Below are 10,460 nucleotides of genomic sequence, written 5' to 3' on the forward strand. Positions count from 1 at the left end.
AACCTGAAAAATTGCAAATTCAATTGAAAGCCTAACTCAGTTTCGCTAGAATCTAGGAAATCTTTGTGCTTTGGAACCTCAATTTGGAAATAACTGTTTTCCCCAGGTCATGCAGATCATGTCAAGTATGCACTGGCTCCCTACAGATGTAGGTAGTGCTGTACACAACTCACAGTGCAGCCCAGGACAGCTTTCCACACGGCCTGACAGGCCTTGGGGTCCCACCCATCTGTGCAGTCGCATGAGTGCATCCCAAAGGGGCATCACAACAGACCGAAGTTTCATACAGAAACTTTAATTGGAAACAACTGAAAACCACCTGTGCTGCAGGGTGGCAAGAGAGAGAGGGAGAGAGGAATGCCTGCCAGCCATGTCCCCATTCAGTATTCTTCCCCTTCTTCAGCCTCTGCTTCCACGGAATCCACACCCACCTCTTCATAATCTTTCTCCAGAGCTGCCAGGTCCTCCCGGGCCTCGGAGAACTCCCCTTCCTCCATGCCTTCCCCCACGTACCAGTGCACAAAGGCTCGCTTTGCATACATGAGGTCAAACTTATGGTCTAGGCGGGCCCAGGCCTCGGCAATGGCGGTAGTGTTGCTCAGCATGCACACGGCCCGCTGCACCCTGGCCAGGTCCCCTCCGGGAACGACAGTCGGGGGTTGGTAGTTGATGCCCACCTGCCAGAGAAGGGGAAGAAAACAGTCTGTGAAACTTGTGTCAAACCCAGAAGTGGTAGCTGCTTTCATGGAAACAAAAGACATGCAGGTGCCTTCTTTGTGCCCGGCAAGGTGTCAGGTGAGCAGGGTGCTGGTTTCCAGACCAGCAAAACTGGGGAAAGGAGCCCTGGCTCCCGGCTCAGTCCCAAGTTGCCTGAAGGGCTGTGTCCCAGCAACTGAGACATGTGACAGGTGCTCAGGCAACAGGGCTGTTTCTTCTAAAAGGGGACACTGCTTTGTATTCCTCATGTTATTTTCCCCATAGGCTTCTACAAGATGGGGATTCATTTCTGGAGCTGAAACCTTTTCCACTCGATTCAGAGTACTATGGTTGTTATCACCAGGGGAGATCGTACCCCCGGTCTCCTACCAAATGAGCCAGCCTGTGCATAACAGGGCGACAGGCACACCCTCAGGTCCTAGGACTGTTGCTACTACTGCAACAGGAGGTGGCCTATGTGTGTGCTAAGTAGGAGAAAGGGGGTGATATTCGAGGGCTGGGTCCAAAAGGGGAGGCATTCTAAGTTTCCAAACCAGGAGACAACACGACCAGAGGTTTGGGCAGGGATACACAGGGTCAGTTAGAGCTGGGGTCGGCAAACTTTGTCTATAAAGAGCAAGACAGGGACGCCTGGGTGGCTCAGTTGGTTAAGGTGTGCAACTTCAGCTCAGGTCGTGATCTCACGGCCTGAGTTCGAGCCCCGCGTCGGGCTCTGTGCTGACAGCTCGGAACCTGGAGCCTGTTTCAGATTCTGTGTCTCCCTCTCGCTCTGACCCTCCCCCCGTTCATGCTCTGTCTCTCTCTGTCTCAACAATAAAAATAAACGTTAACAAAAAAAAGAGCAAGACAGCACATATTCTAGGCTGGGTGGGCCACATGGTCTCTGTCACAATTGCTTAATTCTCTCTTTGGAGCACAAAAGCAGCCACAACGAGACACCAATGAACAGGTGTGGGTGTGTCCACATAAAACTCTACATGGCTGGTCTGCCAACTGTGCCGATCCCTGAACCCAGAATAGGAAGGGCTAGTGAAGGACCCGCTGCAGCAAGCCCACCAGAAGCAGTAAGGTCTGAGCCAGCTAGGCGGCATGGAAAGCAAGGCAGAGGGAAGCACATTTTCCCAGATGGAAAGCATCGACAGTTTAGCGTCCAAGTACTGGACAAAGCTGAAGAGCTACAGCAAGTTTCCTATTCTGTATCAGATGGAAGACTGGCACAAACTGTGTTGGAGGCAGCCTCTGTCCAAACTTGCCAATCTTACTAACAGAGAAATGAGTATGTTGCCATTTCTTCCGAAAACATCCATGACCATTTTTCGTTAAATCAAATGCTGCATGGGACATTTAGGTTTGGTTTAATTTCCTTATGCCTGAAGAATGACGTGGGATTTAGGAACACTGATGTTTATAGTGATACCCCGATTTCAAATATCCACATAAATTGTCAAAATGCCCTTGAAAATTGCTACATTTCTAAGTCCAAACTATTTTTCCCACACTAATTCTTTCACCCAGAAGCGGCAACAAAAATCCTTCCCCAAACTTTCTGTTCTGTTAAAAAAGAAAATTCTCACACAGATACACAATGTGGTAACTCAGGAAGGGAGTTCAAATGGCACCACTGAATAAATTATCACTCTGGCTCACTAATTTGTGACCAAGGGGCTGGCTGCCATGGAACAGGGCATCCCCTACAAAGGGCATGCTGTGCTTGGTCGGCTGCCTGCTGACCGGGAACACCACTCAACATCACCCAGTCCTACCTTAAATCCAGTTGGGCACCAATCCACAAACTGGATGGTGCGCTTGGTCTTGATGGTGGCGATGGCTGCGTTGACATCTTTCGGGACCACGTCCCCCCTGTACAACATGCAGCAGGCCATATACTTGCCGTGCCGAGGGTCACACTTGACCATCTGGTTAGCCGGCTCAAAACAGGCATTGGTGATCTCGGCCACAGACAGCTGCTCGTGGTACGCCTTCTCCGCTGAGATGACCGGGGCGTAGGTGGCCAGGGGGAAGTGGATGCGGGGGTAGGGGACCAGGTTGGTCTGGAATTCCGTCAAGTCCACGTTCAGGGCCCCATCGAATCGCAGGGAGGCCGTGATGGAGGACACGATCTGCCCGATCAGGCGATTAAGGTTGGTGTACGTGGGCCGCTCGATATCCAGGTTGCGCCGGCATATGTCGTAGATGGCTTCGTTGTCCACCATGAAGGCACAGTCAGAATGCTCCAGGGTCGTGTGGGTGGTCAGGATGGAGTTGTAGGGCTCCACCACGGCCGTGGACACCTGGGGGGCCGGGTAGATGGCAAACTCCAGCTTGGACTTCTTGCCGTAGTCCACCGACAGCCGCTCCATGAGCAGGGACGCAAACCCAGAGCCGGTGCCGCCCCCGAAACTGTGGAAGATGAGGAAGCCCTGCAGCCCCGTGCACAGATCCGCCTGAGAGAAACCAGAGACCGCGAGTCAGTGCCCGCGGAAGCCACACCGCCGACCTCCAACAAGCCACGCTCACTTCTTTGCCTCTGCGGGATGATCACACATTCAAATCGTCCACAGCGCACGTGCAGGACGCTCAGGAGCAAAGCAAGGCAGACGTTAGAGATGTACGGACGCACTGAAGCCACACGTGAAGGGAAACGTGGACTCAAGATTCTGGCCTGGGGTTTTGCCAGAGCGACCTCCTGGTCGCAATCCCTGCATACCCTCCCGTCCGGGGCAACGTCCACAGGAAGCCTTCTCGGCACCCCCTTACCAGTTTTCGGATCCGGTCCAGGACCAGGTCGACGATCTCCCTGCCGATGGTATAATGGCCTCTGGCGTAATTGTTGGCTGCGTCCTCCTTCCCGGTGATCAGCTGCTCTGGGTGGAAGAGCTGCCTGTAGGTCCCTGTGCGCACCTCATCTACAAAGAGGACACGTGGGCCGCAGGGCTTCAAGCCCGTTGTTAACTCACCAGGAGGGGTGGGTTTGGGGACCGTCGGGATCTACCAAGCACGTGCCGTTCCTCGCGGTCGGCAGCATCAGGGTCTCGTAGAAAACGTCTCTGCGTAACACGCAGACCACAACAGCAATCTATGGCTCAGCAGGTAAAGTCAAGTGGAGGTACAAAGTCCAATCTGACTGGTCCTCAAAGGAGGGAAACCACTCACACCCGCACACAGGTGACTCTGCACGTGCATACATATGTCCTCCTACCCACAGCTACCTCAAAGAGTGTAACTAAAAAATCGCTTACATGCTGGACAGTCACCAGGTCAGCATGACTTTGGCCGGCCAGTCCCATCAGGGCACCCTCTGTGGCCTGCCTCTCACAGGCTTTAGGGTGACATCCTGTCTTCCCCTGGGTGGCCACTGAAAGGTGCTCTCTCCTTGCAGCTCTCCCTGGCAACCACTTCAGCCTTCTAATCTGGAGGAAGCCAACGAATGTTCTCTACTTACCTTTCTGTCAGATGCAGGTCAAGATTCTCACGCAGCAGCATCTTGGTGTGCGCAGCGTTAAGGAGGGACCAGTGCCTGGGCACCCCGCAGGTGGAGTCTACACAACCACCTGCCTGGGGCTGAGGCGGCCACGAGTGAATCTATTACCAGCCTATGTTTTTCCTGTACGTTAGGTTCTCCTAACTTAGGAGCCTCAGTTTCTCACCCGATGTAGCCACAGGCGTGTACTTGTACACCCCGTCCTTTCTGCAGAAAGGATTCAAAGGAGCACAGGGGGCATGGAGGGGGCTTCAGGGAGGCTCTCCCACTCTCCCGGGAAAGCTGCCCAAGTGCCCGAGCACCTACCGACCACGGTGGGCTCCAGGTCCACAAACACCGCTCTGGGCACATGCTTGCCAGCCCCAGTCTCGCTGAAGAACGTGTTGAACGAGTCATCCCCACCACCGATGGTTTTGTCACTTGGCATCTGACCATCGGGCTGAATTCCATGTTCAAGGCAGTACAGTTCCCAGCAGGCATTGCCGATCTGGACACCTGCCTGCCCCACGTGGATAGAGATGCACTCGCGCTGGGAACCAGAACACAAACGTTGAGATCCCCTTGTCTTCAAGGGAACCAACACTATATGGCATGGAAACCATATTAACACACACATCTATATGTACTTCACATTGTCTATGGCTTTCCCAGACCTTTCCCAGAAGGCTTATGTGACCCTTTTCAAGTCCCTATGAAAACTGAGGTGCTCTAAACCACCCGAGCTACTAAGTGCCGGACTTAGCCCCTACACAAAAGCGTTTGCTACCATACACGTAATGTCAATGGTAAACGCCACACCGTACAGTCACATACAGCCACAGTCACCATACAGCCACAGTTATTCTCTAAAGAATATAGCTACTAGTTTCTGATGGTGTCCTGTCCAAAGAGAATGTAACAACTAATAGATCAGGGAAGGAAGAGTGGACTTGGACACAGGTCACCATGGCCCAGGTGCCAGTGGTCACCATATGTGTGTCATCCATCTACCCATCTACAGCTACCCTCTATTTTCTCCACCCAGGGCTGTGCTCAGGGAGGCTGACCCATCTGGACTGCATGAAAGGGGCTTCCTTGCACCTGGCTTCTGGTTGCATTAGCCAAGGCAGGCATCAGCAAGAGACTGCGAGGTTAGAGGACAGTGTGGTCAGGGTGCTCACTTCCTGGCTCCCACCCTGCCGGACTGCCATGGGCTCCCTGAGTGTGTTTATCAAGGCCACAAACTTTCAGCAGTCAGTGTTCTTTATAAAGCCACCTTCTCAACTTCTAGTAACCACTCCCTTCACCTCAAGGCTAGGAGTTAATGGCAACCAGGCATCACAAATGGTAGGACACTACACTGTCCTTTGGTGGTTTCCTTAGACTCAAAGTACCTATTTTTTGACTGTATCATATCTTTCCCGCCATAAACATAACTGTACAGTCATTAATCATTTGTTCTATTTTAGACACCGTATCCTCACAAATACATAGAGGAGATCAAATAAAATTCAAGGTGTCCCACCTACCCTAAATCCTAATATACAATACCAAGAACTTGAAGTCCTGTTTTTAAGTTTGGCAGGTAATTTTTTTTTCTTATTTTTAAGGTTTGTTTATTACGGAGAGACAGCACAAGCAGGGGAGGGACAGAGAGAGGAGGAGACAGAATCCGAAGGAGGCTCCAGGCTCTGAGCTGTCAGCACAGAGTCCGACACGGGGCTCGAACCACAGACCGTGAGATCATGACCCGAGCTGAAGTCGGACGCTTAACCGCCTGAGCCAGGTGCCCCTGAAGTCCCGTTTTTTATTACACAAACACCAACTCTCCAATTAGGGGCATAGAGATTCACGTAACGCCACAATACCCTAAGAATCCCTCCCAGAAGGAACTATTATTCACTTGCAGAAAGAACTTCTCCAATGACAAGGAATGCACTCCTTCAGAGAAGAAATTCATCAACACTCTGGGAAGTCTTTTGGAATCCACACAATCACACCATTTACAGATCAGTATTATTCATTTTGCCTTACTTATATCCAGGCAGCCTATGCTTCACAGGATGCCTGATTTACTTTTCTACGGACTCAGCCCTAGTATGATCACAGTAAGCTCTGTACCCTGAGAAAATCCCTCAGTTTTTTCTTTTACAAAATGGGGGCTGGTGTGCTACATGATCTGCAAGGCCACTTCCATCTGATTATCCAATGAAACTAATGAAAAGCAGTCAGAAAAGTCATTCCTAGCTTTCAATAGAAAGCCATTCAAAATTCATCACCAACCTCACCTGGATCATTAAAATTTTACCTTACTTTACTCAGCCTTATCTTCATCCTCTTTCTTTTCAAGCTCCGGTCCAACTGCTCTCTTCATATTCTTGGCAGATTGCTTTGTTCCCTACGTACCCAGAAGCTTCAGCTTCCAGACAGCAAATGCGCAGACCTTTCTGCTCTCTTCCTCCTGTCAATTGTTTCTACTGATCCCCTACCCGCTAACAGTCCTCAAAGTAATCACCGGCCTTCTCAGGCCACTAGAGATCCACAGACCTCTTCAGGGTAATTGGAAATTAAAGCGATTTCACAGTAGGACTACTGAGATAACCAGCCCTTTTCACCGTGTTCACATTTCACCGTGTTCACTGATGGTGCATAATCAAACAGTGGGTAAAACTGGGGTGCTTGGGTGCCTCAGTCAATTAAGCATCCAACTTCAGCTCAGGTCATGATCTTACCATTTATGAGTTTAAGCCCCGCACTGGGCTCCGCACTGACAGTGCAGAGCCTGCCTGGGATTCTCTCACGCTCTCTCAAAACAATAAACTTAAAAAAAAAGGGGGGGGGGTAAAACTGTTAATGCCCTAGTACAAATCAAGGTAGTGGCACCAAACTATACCAGTGTTCGTTAGATTCTTCACCCTTATGCACTCACGGTAAAAAGACCAAAAAAAAAAAAAAAAAAAGTCAATTTCATTTCAGAATATTCATGATGAAGCAAAAAATGATTATTTTATAAAACATCCACCCTCAAGTACTGTGACAAAACGGAAAGTATCCATAAAGCTCTTGTGCACCTGCTGAAATACAGCTGTTTTAAGAAATAGCACTTGTGTGCTTTCAGTTGCCAACTGAACTAGCTTTTTTCACAGAATGTTATTTTCCTCGCAAGAGCCGACAAACTATGGCTATTGCAACTTGGATATCTGGTGTTTATGTCAGCATGTTGTCTTAAAGTAAATAAATATTTTTAAAATTTCTAACATGGCAAACGACTACGGAGATAACCCACATAAACAAAGGCTTTTTGGAGTCCTACTTTGTTACACTGTAGAGATGTCCATGGAGTGCCTGGGTGGCTAAGATGGTTAAGCGTGACTCTTGCTTCCCCATCAGGTCATGATCTCATGGTTTGTGAGTTTGAGCTCACTGGGCTGGCAGTGCAGAGCCTGCTTGGGATTCTCTCTCTCCCTCTCCCTCGCCCCTCCGCCACTTGCACTCTTTCTCTCTCTCTCTCTCTCAAATAAACTCTATAAAAAAAGAAATACTGTAGGGGCACCTGGGTGGCTCAGTCAGTTAAGTGTTGGACTTCAGCTCAGGTCATGATCTCATATCACATGAGTTCGAACGCCACGTTGGGCTCTGTGCTGACAGCTTAGAACCTGGAGCCTGCTTCGGATTCTGTGTCTCCCTCTCTCTCTGCCCCTCCCCCACTTGTGCTGTGTGTATGTCTCTCTCTCTCAAAAATAAACATACGTTAACATACATACATACATATATACATACATACATACATACTGTAGGGATGTCCTGGGACCCCAACGTTTGAGAACCACCTTCCAGGCCTCAGGAACCCAACATAACGGCTGTCCTCAGAGACTGAGTCAAGGCCACCCAACAAGTCAAGGTCACCCAGCTTCCAACCTGGCTCATAAAGTTACAATTTTCGAGGAGACATCTGCACCTGCCGACCCCCCCTTCATCCGGGACATTACCACGACGCAGGTTGCCGCTGCCCTCAGGGTTCGCACACCCAGAGAACAAGCGAGAGGACTATCATCTGTTCGTCCGGGCAGCCCTGGGCCTCCCGTGCCCCCCCCAGCCCCCTCTTTCCCCGATCTCCCCCCCCCCCCCCCCCCCCCGCCACACACACACACACACACACACACAGAGCCCCGGCCCTAGGATTTGTCGCAGTCTTGCCCCACCCAGGGGCCTCATGTGGCGGGCTTCATCCTCCCTCCTGCCTGGGCCTCTATGACCCGAGAGTGGCCAGGGGGGGACCTCACCATGGTGAGTTCAGCTGCTGCCCAACGCCGTTACCAGACCTCAACCGCTGCCACAGACGCCACGCGCCCAACTGCCGCTGCTGCGCTGTGCACACGGCCCGGGATTGGCCCGCCGCTGCCCAGGTGCCCATTGGTCCTCAGTGCCTCGGGGCGGACCTAGGCCTGGAATCCCGCTTCTGATTGGACGTTACTTGACTTGCGGAGTATGGTGCTTTCTGATTGGATATGGCTTTGGCGGGAAGGCTGTGGCCTAGCCAAAGCAGAGCATTCTGATGCATCCTGGGATGTTAGGTGGGAGTGGTCACGGATTTCTCTGCGTGGGACATAGCACATTTTCGTGCACGTAAGGCCTCAATGTGCGCGTGGCTTCACGCCAAGCTTGTGCCGCCTTCTTGCTTGGAGGCCCAGGCCCACTCACCTGTCTGCTCGTGATTCCGGTCTTTGCAAACGAGACACCCTCTCAAGGCCTGCCCACCATCTACCTGTAACTAATGCAAAGGAGAGCTGCTCTCCCGTGCTTCGCAAGCCAATAAAAGACTTGCACCAAGTTTTTGCCTTGAAGATAGGCTATTGGTTGGTGTGGCACCACCCAGGAGAACGTAAAACCGGTGTTCAACGTCCCGAACTCCCTGATGGCTTATAAACGAGGGGTTTTACGGGGAAATTTGGGGGCGGGGGGGGCGGGGGGGGGGTCTCCTGAGAAGGTGGACGCTGTTGATTGGAGGCTTATGAAGTCATGTTCACAGATGTTACTTTGTTACTTCAAGTGTCTTCATCTGGTCCGCGGAGGTGTGTTCTATGTCAAGAGACTTGAGATAGACTAACAACTAACAAGATGGATGCCAGCTTCATACCCAAAATCTGCACCCAGCTTTCTTGTCCACCCTTTTTCCGGTGCAGAAAGGCCTTTGCCATCCAGCGCCCGGGAACCAGGCAGGATTTGATTACTTCTTTAATCTGGGGATTTCTGAGTTTCTGGGGACAAGGGAGTTGGAGGGTATACCCCAGGCTCCCCCCGCCAAGGCTGGGTTGGAGTGCAGTGTCCATTTTGGGGAACTTTGGTACAATCACCTGATTCTTCCATTCTGTAAAGACTGACTTAACTTTCTTTGGGATCCACTGTGTATTTATTTCTGAGAAAAGCAGGGTAAAAGGAATTCTGGCATAACCCCAAACTTATCACCAGAATGCAACATCCTTTCTGGTGATTCCCTAGAGCATGTTGGAGCAGACCCTTAACTTATTACAGATGAGCGGGGAACTCAGTTGCCCCTGCAGTGGAACACAACAGGGAGAGGAGCTGGAAGTTTTCTGTAGGCCTTGGGAACATTTGGATAGTATGATTCGGTCGGCCCTTAGAAAGATAGCTTTGGCAGCAGGGAGGAGGGAGATGGAAGGAGGTCAACGGAGAGCCAGGGAAACCAGGAGAAACCCTCCCTGCTTCTTCCCTCCAAGAGAGTGAATCCTTCTATCTTAGGTCACCTGCCATAACAGAACACCATGGACCGGGTAGCATAAGTAACAGAAGTTTATTTTCTGGCGGTTCTAAAGGCTAGAAGAGTAATGCAAGGTCAAGTTCTGGAAGGGTTGGTTTCTAGCGAGGGCTCTCTTCCTGATTGCAAAAGGCTCCCTTCTTGCTGTGTCTGCCTATAGGGGTGGGAGGAGGGGGCAAGCTCTCGGTGTCTCTTCTTATAAGGACACTAATCCTATCAGATCAGGGTCCCACCTTTATGACCTCATTTAACCTTAATTGCCTCCTATTTCCAAATATAGTCGCATTGGGGGTTAGGGCTTCAACGTAGGAATTTGGCAGGGGGACCCAATTCAGTCTATAGCACCCTCCTCCACCCTCACGGCTCCAATCATTCCACATACGTAACTGAATTGTAGCCTGTATCACATTTTAAAGTACTATTTATTTTTTCTGGTTTTAAAAGTGACACATATTCAGAGTAGAAAGTGTAGGAAATGAAGAATAACATAAGGAAAATAAAAATCAT

General features: G+C 50.7%; 1 protein-coding gene across 1 annotated transcript; it reads right to left on the reverse strand.

The window, feature by feature from the left end:
* Window positions 1-279: 279 nt before the first annotated feature.
* LOC109258604 (tubulin alpha-3 chain) lies at window positions 280-8,575 on the reverse strand. Its single transcript, XM_053902309.1, has 5 exons — window positions 8,461-8,575; window positions 4,505-4,727; window positions 3,475-3,623; window positions 2,481-3,161; window positions 280-677 (listed from the first exon to the last, which is right to left on the reverse strand). The coding sequence occupies exons 1-5, from the start codon at window positions 8,461-8,463 to the stop codon at window positions 381-383; spliced, it is 1,353 nt and encodes a 450-aa protein (XP_053758284.1). The 5' UTR covers window positions 8,464-8,575; the 3' UTR covers window positions 280-380.
* Between the last annotated feature and the right edge of the window lie 1,885 nt (window positions 8,576-10,460).

Source organism: Panthera pardus, unplaced genomic scaffold (assembly GCF_024362965.1).
Source record: "Panthera pardus isolate Hobbes unplaced genomic scaffold, ASM2436296v1 HiC_scaffold_15, whole genome shotgun sequence".
In the NCBI taxonomy this organism is placed as follows: Eukaryota; Metazoa; Chordata; class Mammalia; order Carnivora; family Felidae; genus Panthera; species Panthera pardus.

Excerpts from the sequence above, each read along its gene's own strand:
- LOC109258604 (XM_053902309.1), bottom strand. Across the intron at positions 3,624-4,504 it reads CCTGGAGCCCACCGTGGTCG|ATGAGGTGCGCACAGGGACC; the intron begins GTAGGTGCTCGG and ends TCCTCTTTGTAG. Across the intron at positions 678-2,480 it reads GGTGCCCAACTGGATTTAAG|GTGGGCATCAACTACCAACC; the intron begins GTAGGACTGGGT and ends CTTCTCTGGCAG.